Source organism: Pelobates fuscus, chromosome 5, assembly GCF_036172605.1.
Source record: "Pelobates fuscus isolate aPelFus1 chromosome 5, aPelFus1.pri, whole genome shotgun sequence".
Taxonomy (NCBI): Eukaryota; Metazoa; Chordata; class Amphibia; order Anura; family Pelobatidae; genus Pelobates; species Pelobates fuscus.
Window position 1 is genome coordinate 345,757,390 of NC_086321.1, and position 16,964 is coordinate 345,774,353.

At 37.3% G+C, this 16,964-nt stretch overlaps 1 protein-coding gene across 4 annotated transcripts in view; it reads right to left on the reverse strand.

Moving 5' to 3' along the window:
* Positions 1-2,281: 2,281 nt before the first annotated feature.
* The window catches only part of TNKS (tankyrase), a 215,470-nt gene continuing 200,787 nt past the window's right edge, over positions 2,282-16,964 (reverse strand). For 3 of the 4 annotated variants that reach the window (XM_063455837.1, XM_063455835.1, XM_063455834.1), the window contains exons 21-27: positions 13,834-13,954; positions 12,157-12,254; positions 8,065-8,139; positions 6,730-6,835; positions 4,645-4,831; positions 3,768-3,924; positions 2,282-2,950 (exon numbers count right to left, since the gene is read on the reverse strand). In XM_063455837.1, coding sequence (XP_063311907.1) covers positions 2,864-2,950; positions 3,768-3,924; positions 4,645-4,831; positions 6,730-6,835; positions 8,065-8,139; positions 12,157-12,254; positions 13,834-13,954 — 831 coding nt within the window. In that variant the 3' untranslated portion in view covers positions 2,282-2,863. The remainder of the gene's footprint in view (positions 2,951-3,767; positions 3,925-4,644; positions 4,832-6,729; positions 6,836-8,064; positions 8,140-12,156; positions 12,255-13,833; positions 13,955-16,964) is intronic. The other variant, XM_063455836.1, reaches the window with a different exon arrangement.

The window sequence follows — 16,964 nt, forward strand, 5'->3', positions numbered from 1 at the left end:
TCATCCTCCTAATTTAATATCCACTTATGTCTGGTCCATCACAGTCGTAAAGGGCAATCCACATCATAACAAGGTAAGCAGTTAGTGAGGAGCATGTATAGGAGTTCTTAATAGCCAACTCTTAAACCAGGCACGGAGGTCATAACTTTATTGTAACAATACCTGCTATCCCTTCAGCTTGCAGAATTTAGGGGGGGACGACACCCACCCACCCAACCCACCCCACCCCTGCTGTGTTAAATTCAAAACTCCTGTTCCCTCCTCTAAACAGTTTGTATCTAGGTACTTCATTAAAAGAAAAAAAAAAAAATTAAACAAAAAATAACTACCAATATATTTTACAACTTACAGCCCACATGGACATGTACTCAATAAGGAGTTTTTATTCATAATCAAAATCTGGTGGTAAACCGTTGATGTCTGCATAAAACCTGCAGACCTACATTTGGACATCCCACTGCATAACTGCAATATATATGGAGACAGCAACTAGCATTGTGTTTTAGTGTTAAACAGAAACGTTGGTACATTTACCCAAAACGTTGTAAACGTTGGTACAGCTAAACAAAGTTCCTATTATGAAACACAAGAGAAAACAGCTTATGGACAGCCTTGGACCAACTGAATGGGAATCAGGCAGAACTGAAAATATAAAGGATAAATGTTTTATAATAAAATAGGGAACGGCAGCAGACACCCCTATCCACAACAAAAACACGGAAAATTATGGCATGTTTTAAAATAAATGTACATGGATTTTAGGGTCTTGCAAATCCATTAAAATTGGGTAATTTTCTCTTTTTTTCCTTATAATACAGACAATGTGAACACAGTATTATATAACAACCAAAATCAATGCAGAATAAAAACAACAATCAATGGTGTATCTTTTTCTAACCACTCAAAATAAGTAGACCAAACAAAAACGTTTAAGAAGAAATTATTTTTAAACCTGTTCAGTTTTTTTTGGTGCTGCTCCCCTCCTTCACTACTGTTCAGTGAATGTAGGAAGCTCATGAGTAGGTCAGATGATCTCAGCAAATGAGCAAAGCCCTACACTGATGGGTCTATTTCAATGAAGAGAGCACTTGGCTCTCACTGAGCTGTAGTGGAAGCAGTGAGTTGAGTCCGGTGGAACTTAAGAATTCAAAATTCACTAAATTCACTATAATTGGTGCTGGAATCAAATGAAGCTGGTTAGTAGCTATACCCTACAAGCATAAGCATTTCAAATATAAATAAATTGCTGTTTTTCTAATTGCAGTTTAAAAAAAAAAAAAAAGGTCTATTTTACAGTCTAAACACCGAGCAATTTTAAAATTGTATGCTTCACTTTATTTCTGTTGGGGTACATTTTGAGATGTTCAAAACTGCAGACAGTCTGTATTGACAGCAGATGGAGGTCCCAATAGTTAATTCTCATCTGTGCACATGTTCAATGACAATCACTTGTATTGTTACTGCCCCACGACTGGCTGAAAAAAGTGTAAAGAAACATTCTACAGCTTGAATTTGAGATGATCTCGTATTGTTGGGTTTGTCACCTTTCTACTGACAGAGCAAATAATCAGGAATGTATAGATCAGTGGTGTTTGCCCTCACTGTCTTCAGCACATGCGCATTGAGGTTACTTAGGAATGCATAGAGAACTCCACAATATATCACATGTGCACAACATATGCCGTTTAAGAATAATCAGTGATAAAACCACTAGTGACAGTGGGACACTTTCGGCATAACTGGACAGTGAAACCACATTTCCACCTTCTTAATCCAATAAGGGGCAGAGTAGTGAATGTCTGCATACACGGCTGAATTTTCCTTAGTGTTCATACAAAACCAAATTACACTATATGAAATCATTACTGACACTTTAAAGTGGAACTGTCGTTCTGGAGGTAAGGGCACATTCTAATTGCTAACTAAATGCTAGCAGCAGCTTTTAGTTGTGTTTTTAGTTTTTCCAAAAATTTGAAAGCAAATATGAAGTTGATCTTCAACAGCCTTGCATCAGTTCTAAACATCCCATGATTCTCTGGACATGGCTGTTCAGGGAAACATGTGCATCTCGGGAATTTCGTGACACTGAGCAAATTAACAAACATCGGAATTTGGCCTTTCTACCCTTCAATAGCAGTTACTAGAGAGGCAAAGGACAGTCAAAACCAAAATGGTGACAGTTCCTCTTTAATGTAATGTAGCCTTTTAGAATTCCTAAGCTTTGTTCCTCCATCTCAAAACAATATATTAATGCAGAAAAGTTCAAGTTGAGAGGGGGGGGGGGGGGGGGGGGGGGAGAAAAAAAAATAGACAACAATTATCAAAGACTTACTTGTTCCATGGTAAATAAAATGTAAATATTGCATTGTTTATCAACTCCGCCATTTTTTGTGCAAAGAAGAAAAAAAAAAAAAGGAATTCTCAGGTTTTGGCTCATTTTCAGAATATTGATACATTGATATAAAAACAAATAAATAGCGGATTACATGGTGACCTCTTTTCAAGCTTAAAGTATATTAAAAACGTCACATTAACCTTATACACACTTGTGTGGGACATCCAAATGAAAGAGCTTGGAAATTATGTTGTAGTGTTGAAAAACCTTAAAGAAGACTTTTTTTTGACAATTCTTTTGCCTGAATTCTTGAAAATGAGCCTGAGAAACATTGCTAGAAAGGCAGCCCCTTGTAAACATTTCCTCGTAAGGAACAGTAGCAAGTAGGTGTGTTTCCATTCAGCAAAGAACCATCAATGTAACACTTAAAAACAATTACAGCTTCCTCCTAGGCTTTCTTTTTATGGAAAAAGATTCCCAGTGACAGTCAGGTAATAGTTCTGGGTCCATTTTATGGGCTTGCAGCTACTAGGTTTTCTGCTCCGCGGTTGTAGCAGACTGCAGCGGAGCTTCGGGCTTCATAATCTGGTATGTAATGAGATATTCTGGATATGCCTAAAATACACAAGATAACGGGCTTATTTACACATGCCGTTCTTTCAAAATACACAAACATACAAGCTTTTAAAGGGATACTACACTGCCCAAAAATGGGTCTGAAGTTTCTCTGTACAAAAAGTAACAAGAGATGTAGACTAACATGGCCAGAAATAACCACACACACAGCCAGGAGTTCATGCAACTCTAAGTACATGGGAATTGTAAACATTAAAGTCAACTCCCAATAACCACCAGATGCACCAGAACCTTTAAATGCATCTAGTGGTTATTGGGAGTTGACTTTAATGTGTACAACTTCCGTGTACTTAGAGTTACATGAACTCCTGGGTGTGTGTGGTTATTTCTGACCATGTTAGTCTACATCTCTTGTTACTTTTTGAAAGTGTGTACCAAAACGCAGCAAGCTTCTTCTACAGGCTCCTGGGATTTGTGGCTCACAAATTGCTAGGTGTTTGGTATTTGAATACCCATATTATAGCCATTACAAGTAAATGGAGCAGCAAACAAATCAGTATCAGGCAGTGTGATAATATACATTGCACAAAGCCTGTAAAACAAGGAGGGCATTTAATATATTGCAACAGACTGCGCTATCCATATTACAGATTAAGTATTAGAAGAGGCAAGATGATCAAGGGCGACATCCTTTGCTACGGCAAAGCTCAGCTCCAAGAATAGATACAGAATACTAAACATTGATATGTAACAGATTTAGTATGGAACCCACAATTATAAAAAGAAAAAAACGTTGTGTATTAGGGTGTCACTGTCCATGACAAATGACTGATGTCATCCTATTTATCGTCCATACCTGCTCTCCTCTGTAGATGACATACTCTGCATAGGCTAGCCCATTCACACTAGGCCTGCCAATCACGGAGTGATGACCAGGGGGCGCATGGGCCATTTTCATTGTGCTGAACTGCAAGAAGGATTTGCCGAGTGTAACTCTGCAGAACAGCATTTGTCTGATAAAAGGAAATAGAAACATTTTATTAAAAGCAAAAATAAACGCTTGAAGCGAAACACGCACGTGAGGAAATGCATTTCTATATGCTTTAGAATATCTACAGATGATTTTCCTTGACAAAGTAGAGAATAAACAAGGTCACATATAAACCACACGCAGAGATTCACTCTACCCATCCTCCCCCAATAGCTGCATCTAACGCCATGGAGACAAGTGCAATAAATCTATAGCCTGACATTTAAAGCGTGCTTTGTCAGCATAATGAAAAAGCCAAGTGCAGATATTTGATTTGCCATTACTTGTGTTCAGAGAAGAGAACACTATTGTTTTACAGCTATTTCCCCAGTACTTGGAGTTATACATCAATTTGTATTTTGTGGAGATATTATTTTAAATGTATCTGAGCAAAACAACTCAATTTGTTTCGTTCTAGACACTGTACTCTTTATTTTAATATCCTTGACAGATTGTAAGCATTTTGACAAATCTTTCAAGATCTACATTGCCGATATCTGTCCTATGAAATGCGCGCTTCAGACACCTAAGGAGTAAGACCATCCGATAGAGCGTCATGGAGTGTCCCTTTAAGTCTCAGTACGTCCTGTATTAATTGTCGCAATGTACAAATAGTCTAATAAGAAAAACTACAAAGTTTTAAGGCGTCCACAAACTTTACAGGAAACACGTTACTAAACGGGCACCAATTAAATAAACGTACCTGTGGCAGATATAACATGATCTGTCTTTATGTGTTGGACAGCCAGTTCCTCCGCCTATGCCATAAACATACTGATTGCTTTTAGAAGAGTTTTCAGCAAAGTATATGCCAGCTCCGAACATGCCACCAATGTATGCATGCCGCTCATCAAAGCCCTTGTGAATAATTGCATTGATGAATGGAGATCCTGTTAAAATTAACAAATAAAACAAGATGTAGCAAAATACAAATGAAGCATATACTTTAAATAAGGTCATTTCAGTGTTTTCTTTAGATGGATGTACATACTATCATTTAAAGTAATTGACTAAAAAAAAGATAGCATGTATAATATGGATATTGTAGGGCTACATTCAAGTCACGGAACCCTATAGAATACCATTTAAAGCACGTGTGCTAAAAAGGTGGGTACCTAGATATTGTAGAAGTACAACTCTCGGCTTAAAGACTGGCAAGGCAATATGAATATGATCATTCAGCTGGAGCAATGAGCACATGGAGCTTGGAGGCCTCCTGATTATTACAAATATGCTTATTGCTACACGAAAAGATACTGGTCTTTCAAGAATGACCACAATGTTCATTGGTCAAGAAGATGTTGGAAGAAGATTAAACTGATTTATGTTTTGGAAGAGGAAACCTAGTGGAGGGGCAGAGGGGAGCATGCAGCTGCAGGGGATTGTGACAGAGTTACACAAAAAGTTAAATTTGACCAGCACCCTTCTTTACTTCAATCTCTGGGACAAGGAGATAAGAATACTAACCAACAGGATGTTTAATACTTCTACAGCAGTTGGAGGACTACTTTTAGTCAGGCCCATAATTAAACTGTAAAAGCATGAAATATTGTCTAAGCCACCATACTAAATTGATCTTTAAATGTCCACTGTACGCACCACAAAAAGCTCATTGCCGTATGGGGCCAATGGCAGGGGACTTTCCCATTAGCGCGCTCAAATTAGTCAGCAACTAAGGCTGCGAGTGGATTAGCCTAGCACCCTCTCCTATTAGCCTATTAAAGCTGTCCAAAGTTGGATAGGTTAATAAGGAGGTTCTCTTGAGCAGTACAGAAGCCTGGGCGGTATGTACTTTGGGAGCTATGGAGTTGTCAAACTGATTCAAAGAAAAAACATTTAAAAGCTGCTCAATACAGTAAGCTATAGGTGAAGTCCCTCTGGTATTGTCAAATTCATTTCAAGTAGGGTGGAAAAATAAAAATGGTGGCTTCTCCGATTCTTAAGCCCACCTGCTCTACTGTAGATACAAAGAGGGACCACCAGCGCCCACTCATATGCACATGCACCCACTTTTAATTAGCACCCTTTATTAATCACTAGTTGAACTTTTCACTTTGAACTTGAGACCGCCCTATTGTTAGGTTGAAATGCTGCTCATCTTGGAGTGTTTTTTCACCTGATTTGTGCTGGACATTTTTCTGTTTGGACTCTGCTCTACTGCAGAAATTACAATGAGGAAGCTCAATTTCTCATGATTGAGCAAAATATGTATACAGCCTGAGCTCCCTTGGTCAATTTAGTAATACCAAAAGGGTTAACCGCGATTAAACACACCCAAGTCCTCCTATAACCCCGGGCTCACTGCCTTCATTGCAATACGTGCACGCGCTCTTCCTTAATACGCTGGATGGTTATAGAAGAATGTGACAGCAGGTAACTTATTTACATCAAACCGCTTTAAAACAGTTTGACAAGAAACTGAAGAAGCTCATTAATAGCCTCCTAGCACTACATCCACTACAGCAAGCTATAGTACTTATTGTATTGGGAGCACCCCTTTAAAGTGCACATCAACAAAGTATTAATGACAGAAGTGCTCTACAGTTATGCATATGCTTAATGAGCAGGACATTCCGAGTGTGCATAGCGTCTAAACAGCCTAGATTATGGTGAGGGCATAAAATGTCATAGCTCATTAAGGGAGTGATGGACACTCGAGACAAGCTCAGAAACAGTTTGCATGATTATTGCAAACACAAGATCACAGTTCAGCCACAAGTTTAGAAGTGTTACAAATAATAAAGTAGAATGATCAAAATAAACCAATATGGGAAATAGCACTCCGTACCGTGAAATAGCATTCGTTCATTGTGATGGTTGTGATTTTCTTCAGAGACTTCTTTCTGACGGTGACAGAATCTCTCCCTGAGTTTTTTGTTAACTACCTTTTGAATCTGCGTTTGAACAGGATTAAGGACACAAATTAGGAAAAATCTTTGCAAGTGTGAATGTGACGTGAAAACATTTCAACACTTATACAGAACAGAAGGCAAGAGATGTCAAAGTCTCTCTGGTGCATTGGAAGTGTTAATTACCAGGATCTGATTGTAGCAGAGTGAGTCAGATACCAGAGAGATTAGAGACATCTATCCCTATAATATCATAACAACTATATTTTCTTAAACCCTGCTCTTTGTTTTTTTTTGTGGGAGGGTGGGGGGAGAGTAATGAAAAGTAAAATACAAAAAAAAAAAAAATGTATTTGAAATTAACATTAAAAGATAGCATGTAAATTAAACAACAGTTCTGACAATCAACTACTGGCCAGAGATGCCTAAAAAAGGTGATTTAAATTTGTCGACTAAAATTTTTACATTTATTCATTGATTCTAGAGAAATGCAGAAGATTATCAAAATATTTGGAGATTATATGGCATCCCTTATACGATATTCTGAAAAATTAGAGAGAATTACATTTTAGATGATAGATGAATGATATATCTAGTAGGTTTGACTTTAATGAACAAAGAGCCTGTTTATGGGAACTTTTGTGAATGCACCTTTAAAAAAGAATGCCTAAATACAAAATAAATTCTGACTAATTCAGGTTACCTAATCTGCACAGGACATTGCAGGCTTACACTGCAGTCTGCAATGAAGCCCTGTACTGTGCCTCCTTCCCATTCCTTTGTTGTTGTGCAGCCCAGTACTCTGAGCTAGAAGGCTCTTCTTTAGAGAGTGTGTGTGAGAGTGGATTAGACTGTGAGGGAGCGTTTTGGACGGATGATGCATGGCCACTCTTATTGGCTGAGATCATCACCTGTGTGCAGCCCTGCATCAGTCCATGCTTAGCTCAGGGGAGACATCAGGCTTCTGCTGCAAGAGAAGCTGATGTGGCATGGAAAACTTTGGACCAGGTCAATTCTCAAATGGTTTAAATACTTAAAATTCTGGCACCATAACCACTACAGCAGGCTGCAGTGCTTATGGTGCTGGTAGTGCTCCAAACCCCCCAAAGAAAATTGAACAACATATTGTAAATGCACAATTCTTTAATGAGGGGAAAAAAGAACCATTTCAATCTAAGATTTCTTCAGTATGGGCATAGTGTATGAGAAAATAGTTCAATATACACATGCAAGATCAAAAAAAAGCACGGTTCCAGGAAATGTTCTAATCTTACCCGGATGACATGATACCGATTGAAAACTCCTCCAGCATTACCACCATCTCTGTGCTCGCGAATAGAATTTTGCATCTACAAAAAAACAGAATAAAATAATCACAGCAGGTCTGGGTTTAGAATTCCGTTTAAGCTGTAGTCCAACAGAAAATACAAACACTATTGCCTGTGCAGTTATTTTTAGCACTGACAGAATGATCCAACTTTCTCATATGGCTTTCTGGAACACTCTGTGACTTGCATGATCAGAAGATATTTCGGACATTCTATTCAACTAATCCACTAAGCCATAAATATTACATCAACAAACAAGCCGATGTCTTTATGGCACATAAAAACTGGAAAACAGATTGATAACATGTTGCATTCTTAAAGTACAAGACAGTAAACCTTCCAGGTTAAGTTAGGCATCTCCTATAATCCTGAGTCTGGCTTGGGTGCTCTAGACCAGCCGTTTTGGTGAATAGCTCATGTCCCTGCAGTTTCACGGCTCAATTCTTTTATGAGTTTAATCACTTTTGTTTCGGTTTATGCAGCCACAGACACACACCACCTGGCTGGCTGTACAACTTGCATGAAATGTTTTTTTTGTGTCTTCCCATTTTCAATTAGATCGTATAGCACAATGTGTTTACTTTAGAAGTTATTAAATCATGCTCTGTTATTTAAACTTTAAATCACACACAAGAGGCTGCTGAAGGCTCAAGCAGGTTAATTACAGAGCAGGAGATAAATGTGAAATTCTGCACATTGTGCGATGAAGGAAACCGAAAGAAAGATTTCAGGAAGGGTGTAGGGAAACTGTGTAGGTCACATGCAGGGGAGGAGTATCTAGGGCTGCATAAGAAACAGGATTTCACCCCTAAGTGAGGAGCAGAGAACTGAGCAATGACACTGCAGGTACATGATCTATTTACCAAAACCATTTCACTAAATTACATTTGTCTCTCTTCCCTAAACCACTTATACAATGATGTATATATATTTATTAGTACGTATCACTCACTTCTGAATATGCAGACAAGCCAACCTACGAAATATTATCTGATTAATATAAATATTCAGAAACTTTAAAAGTTAAAGCACCGACAGCAAGCTTGCTTGCATGTTTCAGCTCATATCTCTGAGTAGTAACAATGGACATCTTAAATTGCTGTATTTAAAACTTCACCACACTCACGTCTTTTTAACTAGTAATCTATTCACACATCTCGTTTTCACTCTGGACAGCATGAAACCTCCTTTAGTGTAGTTAAATTGCACGGTAAAAGCAGACATGCTATTAAATCAATGCGCTGGCCACTGAGATGTGTTTTAGCACATCCAGTATCAAGAGTTCAAATAGCTGTATTGATCCAACAAGAAGTCAGACTCTTAAGATCAACATGCAAGGTGAAAGCAGGAAGGAGCAAGGATCATTTTTATCTATTACCAATGTAACGGACAAATCGTGTATTCAGATTGATTTTAAAAGGGAAAAAAAAATGTATTTGATAAATTATTTTCTTTTATATATTTTGTGTCTGCAGTTTAAGGCTACAGCAGTTTGTGATATTAACTATTGGTAATTTTTCTTGTTTTACCCACATTTGCTAAAGTTCATTAAAAGCCAGTTGTTTGGGTCGGAAGTAAGCAAGACTTCCAAATAAATATTTTAAAGAAAGCCTTTTTCCAACAGAGCTAATGGGTTATTCTTGTACACATGTTGTGGGTCTATGACAAGTAAATACAGACACGGGACTATACAGAGGAAGGTCAGGTGCTTCCACTGAACCTAGGTGCTGACATCAGCCTTGATTTAATAAGTATTCTTAAATGATTCAATGCTGTTAGAAAAAATTCCAAATGATGTATCTACAAAAATTCCCATATACATTAATAATGACATCTGTTGACTTTTCTATCAGTATTGACACATTTGGTAAGCTTATTTAATCGAGGCCATAGTGGGAAAAGTAATCAAATATGTTCTACCTCTATCTACTGGCATCTTCCGTTCATCCCTTAAACATGTAATCATGTTAAAGCCTACAATAATTACAACAAAGCGGTCTATCCTTTTTTAACAATATAACAATAATGTAAACTGTTCTTACAAGGACACGAAAAATTTAAATTATTTAAAAAGAGGCACGCTAAGCTGCAAATTTCTGAGTAACTGACTTCAGTTTTAACACAACCTAATAGAAAAATAAAAATGCGTGCATGCAGCATTTCTCCTTAATAGGGAAGCAAATTTATTGCAACATGGAAGCACAACAGAGGTAACCGAGGTAAGGGTTTTTTCTGTGTTTAATTTTACTTATGTTTGTTGTGTTATTCACCCCAGTAAATGTCGCTTCAAGCTTGGGAAGTGGCAGTTCTGCTTGAAAAAGACCCTTTAACATAAGTTAAATCTATACATTAGGAATAGAACCCAGCCTCAATAGTTTAAAAAAAATAAGATCCTAGGGATATCAGAGGTCCAACATCTCCTGGGGAGAAAGTCAGGAAAGAGACACACATCCAGTGTATTGTGCGATTTTAATTTTCACCTGGCAGTTTAACCTCCCTGGCAGTCTGATTAGGTCGGTATTTTTTAATGTTAAAGTGGTACATTGTTTTTACAATATATTGTGTGTATGTGTACTTTTTTTTTGCCTGGTTCTGCCAGGCAGTGCTTGCAGGGAAAGGGAACCCGGATGCCGGCATCAGACGAGGGCACCGCGGGTGGACACCAGGGGCTCGTAGGGACAAGGTAAGTGATACTACAGTGTAATCCTGAGCGTGGCTCGAGGTTACCGCTTTTGGTACTGAAAATTAACCTACTTAGAGAAAATTGACAATTGCGAATGCATTATTCTGTGGACGTTTAAAAATAAATTTTAAATATCAGGGCAATAATTGAATTGGAAAAAATTTCCAAGTCAGCCTTTGCCATTAGTTCAGAAATTCCCATAGAGGTCCAGATAATGCACACTTTAGTGACTATCCTAGGTTAGGACTACACAAAAGATAGATTCCCAAGGTGTTGTGAAACTACAACTCCCATGATGCTTTGCATGGCTTTAGAATGGCAAAGCATCATGGAAGCTGTAGTTTTAAAACAACTAGGAATTTACCTATTGGGCACAGTGTTCTAGGTTATATTTTTACCAATATTGGTTGGGATTAGGTGCCAACATAAGAATAATAGCGGTGTCCGAAATAATTGCTGCCCCATGTCGAATACTACATTGAGACACCCTTGTTCCATTTTAGCTTGTTGATTCTGGCAATATACAAGTAATAATGTTATTCACAAAAGTGAGAATTCGAGGCAAATTCAAAGTGATTTTCATGTTTTTTCTAAATAGTCATAAAAAATGATCTAAGCGGTCAGCTCAGCTACTCTGCCTTTCAATTTGAAATTAACAGGGTAATTAACCAATTTCATTAAAGCAGTCTAATACCAAATATCTCATTAAAAGCCATTTCTAACAGCCACTAAATGGTAATGTTGTAGCTCAGGTGTATACAAAACTCACACACATTGTTATCTATAACGATGAATAGCAAGTTCTATTCTATTGATGTCTTGTGTTGATATTGCAAAAAAAAACAATATACAGTAAATAAATTATATTGTTCTTATTACTTTGGGATACATTAATACACACACAAACATATTAACTCATAATTTGCTTGTGGTTGTGTTTTTTTTTTGTTCGTGTTAGGGTCTTTTAATATTAGTTCCCTAATTCTTGATAATAGTCAGACACACTGTTTTTATTGCATCACGTGATGTCATCCATGCGGGATTTGGAATAACTGCAGTACATACATGAAATGCTTATGATGCAAAATGTCATCGCAATAAAACAAGTTTGTGTAGATTTAGAGCCTAGGAACATTGATAAAAGTGTTTAATTACAAAATATAATATAAAATAAAAATGGAGTGGATTCAAGACATGGCTTTTAAACAAGAAAATCGCAAGGGTAAGCTGAAAATAAATAAATAAGAAAGAAAAATATAAAGAAGAGTTTATCTTCCTCTGTTTTAAATTGCTTAATGAAACCCACATTTATTTGACTTAAAAGCAGTTCAGGGATGAAGTTCACAAAGTTTTACCTCTTCCTCCACTGACTGGTATTCTTTATCATCTGAAGCGAGGTCCACGAGAACAGTACCTTGGCTGACACAGTGAAACGTCAAATAAGGATTGGTTCCTGAAATGAAACAGAACTATTGGGTGACTAAGTCATGAAGGGCAAACGTAAGTGTTGATGAAAAAAGGAGCCAAAATGTTGATGCGCAAAGACATGATTGCAGATATTGCTGAATGCCTAGAAGCAATGTCACCCTTAAACATTCATTGCACTAAATGATTGGTAGTAACAAATAATTAACAAGAACTCAGAGTGTCAGATAAATGTCTCACTCCTTCAAGACACAGCAGGTCAAGCACTATTTCAGTTGCATTTAAGTTAACATTATGTCACCAATATCAAAAGCATGTGATATTCAGAAGAAAGGAGAAGAAATGTTTTCATTCTAATATCAAAATTTAAGACATACCGTATATAGCATTTTTTTTTTTTTTACTTTAGGGGACCGGAATGATGCTGTCCAAGGTCCTAGAACCAATTACGCTAGAACAGCTGGGGGAGGGATTCAATCATTTATTTTGCCACAAAGTCTAAATGAAATCAAATCTAAAACTAAATTGCTGAATGTGTTTCTTTAATGGTTAGAGTGATAGATGTGACAATAAAGAACTGTGGTTCCTAACCCAGTCCTCGAAGTACATCAATAGACCGTGTTCTGGGCATTTTTTTTATTTTGGTTCAATAGGGATCATGACAAAATAGGGATCATCTTTATACCTTGGAAATTGAGTTAACCACTACCAAACAAACTACTCGTTGTTTTACCAGTGTCCATCTAAAATCTATGTATCTATTGATTTTGATTCTAGTCCTTTTAAGATTTGTTGTACAGCCACGTGGTGACAGTGCCCCTTTAATATGGATTATGACAGGTTCCCCATAATAACTCCTACATCATTGAATATTTAATTCATAATAAATCTAAACAATATATTAAGTTGCTAAAGATCTAACTTTCCTAAAAGTATTGCAGTGCAGCCATCACCACAGCGTGTATTACAGTTAACACCAACCACCAGTTACGGCTTACTCATCGTCCATCTGATCCACTTGGCCATGTTGTGGGACACTACCCAAAACAAGGTGGTTACATAGGGGATTCATTGTCAGTGGATTAGTGTCAGAAAAGAATGAAAACTGGAGCCATATTGGTAATGTACAGCAGGAGAACCACCTGTCACTCAAATGTCGGCATAGTCTCTAAATGCTCTCTGCCTTGTGTTTTGTTTCTCTTGAGGGTGGTGGGACGACAGACCTAAGCGCCAATACAAGCTTTATTCACGCACAGGTGACTGCTGGAGGCTCTAGCCGCCAATTAAGAGAGCAGAAAATACGGTCGTCTAAATAAAACAAAACTGCACAATACGGAAAGAGCAGGGGAATGATCTATACAACAAAATTTTTTTGGGGCTCAGTGCCCCTCTAAAGATGTATTTACTGTCGCACCTGACCACATCAAAAGATCAATGCCATATACAATAAACAAACAGCATCACTAACACTAAGGCTAAAGACATTGTTACCGGTTTGACTGCTTTCATATGCTGTATACATGATACATTTACATTCAGAGTATCGTGATGAAAATAAAATATGTCCATCAGAGAGATACAGTAGTTAAGAGGTTTTCTTTGTTTACCTTGCTGACCTCCAAGCAGTCTTTCAACTCCTTTGATCAACTTGTGACGATGTCCGTAAGCATTAATGCCAATCTCCTTCAACTCTTCGTGACCCATGTCTGCCAACACATCTAAAGTGATCTGGGAAGTCACAGAAAAAGCACATTACTGTCTGCAGTTTCTTTGTTTTTTTAACTTCATGAAAGCACAATCTTATCCTCTTTGTAGAAGCTAAAAGGCAAGTTTTGATGACTTGCTTGGCTCTAACTGTGACTGAAAATGGCTTTTATCTACAGTGCTTGTTATTCATGCGATATGCATTAATTTGCATTCACTAAATATGACTGTTTGCTTTGTGGAAGACACATTCTGCTGGTATTCGCACTGAGAAAACAAAAATTACTTACAAGCCAAATTAAGTTTTTATCATTTCCCGATTTAAGACAATTGGTTTAAATGACAATTACAAGGATACTTGCTTTTTCACAAATTACTGCTAAAATGTTATTGGACCAAAATGATCTTCGTAATAAATGTAACTGCAAGTTTTTGGAAAAATGGGTTTTCCATTCCTGCCAAATTCAGTTTAAGCTGTCAAGTGCGTATATTAGGTCAGATACATGGGATTGTGGGTGGCAAAATTTGCCTTCTTCCAACTACTTGTTGTTTGTTAGACTATTCATTGTACAGTGCTGTGGAATTTGTTGGCGCTTTATACATTATAATAACGAGACAAGAGGCTAAACGGACAAGACATGTATGAAGTCAGCCTAACAGGCTGGTGCAGTGCTATTTTGGGAATAATACAAATGACAACATTCACATGGGGGGCTGACAAACATTTACTTGCCCAGAATGTGTGTGCACCTGCAAAGATGTGTTTGTATGTGTCTGCTTGGCTCACTGTGTACTCCCCCCCTCAATTACAATTCTTTAAATATCGCAAACATATTCCGCAGTGTTGTATAACAGATAAACAAGACAAAAAGTTACTTTCCAGCAACAAGCTTCTATTGCCTTTCATGATTTGTTTCATTCATTTTTCTGCCTGCAATGATTATCTCAGCCATTGCATTGCTCTCCTGGAGCGCTAGAGAGCATGCACAGTAATCTCTGTGCTAGGCCAACCGGCATCTCCTCATAAAGATACAATGGCTCAATGCATCTCAATGGGGAATGAAGTAGGAGCGCTCCGGGAAGCTCTTCCAGTGATTGTCTGGCATATTATGAGAAGATGATGCCGTGGCACTCTTGGAACCATTTAAACTGGCTTCTAACAATATTTTTTTTGAGAATGTGAAGGACATTGTTTAATTGCCAAGATAGAAATGGCAATATCATTGCAGTCTTGGCAATTGTGACCTGTAGAAGACTGTATGTATATATATATATATATATATTTATTTTATTTTTATTTTTTAAATGCCTTTTTGAGAATCACATTGCATAGCACAAGTCTAGACTATAATTGCTGGGCTCCTTCTCTGATAATTAAAATGATGGATGAAAATCAAGAAAGTCACAAACATAAAGCATTACACTGCAAACCTTAACTAAAAGGGTTTTCTACTTGGACATGATCATGTCACAACTACGAGAGGCCATGTATTTTTAATATTGTTTCTGGCTTGTCACCTTGATGAAACAAGTTGATTGAAATACATGGCCTCGCCGGGTTACTGTACACAACAGTATTATTGAAATATTTTTATTCAATCAGTTTTAACTCTTCAAAACTTCATCCTGATTTCCAACAAGTTTCCTTCTGCTCATCATGAGACTACCATGGCTTACATGCTAAAGAGATAATAAGGGTTAACTTAAGCAAGATGACACCTGCTCATCATACCTTCATGGTGAAACGTGATGCGGGGATGTGGAATTTGTATTGCCCAATGTCCTGGGACATGCAATTCTAGGTGCCAGGCAGGCAGTTTGTTTAGAAGAATAGAAGGTAAGTGGCAGGGTTGCTAAATGGATGACAGTGTTTAGGGCGAGGAGTGCTAGTCGAACACACCACATATTGGGTTGGGGATGACAGAGGACAAGACGTAAAACTCCAAATGTTTACAAATTAAATCTGAATGGAAAAAATAGCCTGTTTTTACTATAGCAGAGATGGCAGATCAGCTTTTTTGACCTCAGTTTTATCTTTCAGATCTTTTAATCTTGGAAAATTCAGTGTTTAATGAATAATCATGTCAAAGTCCAGGTCTACACTGGGTCCTCACAGTTTCCAATTGTAATAATTTTCTAAGGACAAGTAGATTGGGCTATCACTTCAGTCCCTAAGATAAGTAGATTTTTTTTTAGTTTTATCATAGCCCTGCTGATGAACTTTACTCTTTTTTCAACCAAGACAACTGTGTAACTATGTAATACATCTTTCTAAAATTGCAGAGTTATTGCGTTGGGGAGATAAAGAACAAAAAGTAAGGTACAATCAAATAGAAGAATAAAACACTAGTGAGTGATAGGCTAAATAAATATAATGGAAGTGGCTATCATTGCCACCAGTGGATTAAATAAAATAGAAGAAACTGAAAATGTAAAGTCTCAGACCCCAAGGTTTGAAAAAATAATAATAATGAGAGATGTCCATTTTAATGTGGATTAGTGGATAGTTATTGTATATCTCTAATGAAGTACACGCTATTAGCTAAGTGATCAATTCTTAAATTAGAAAATAAGCTCAGTGACTAATTCTGCAAGTGTAATTTAATTAACATTAAAATACTGATAAAAGAATATCAATTACATTTTTCCCGGTATAAAAAGGATCTCCCCACAGCACTGGGGAAAGCAATGTGTTGTGGACAGTTGCTAAAACACATTTTTGGGTTTCAACCCAAAGGATAAGAATCTCTGCTATAGGGATATAAAGACATTTGCTCTGTGTTTCCCAAACACATAGATGGTCCATATTTCAAATTGTTACCATGGTTGCTATGATGCAGTTTGTTACCTAGGAAACAAGTATCAAGCACTCGTCTGCATTAAACTGAATCACTAATAATGCATGTTCATTTAAATGTGTAAATGTGCAAGGCCACGAAATGAGGTAGGAACAGTACAGCATTCCTTCTTTCAAGCATTACTTAAAGCAGATTCATTTAGAGGACAACAAATTCTCCAACTGATTCTATGATTA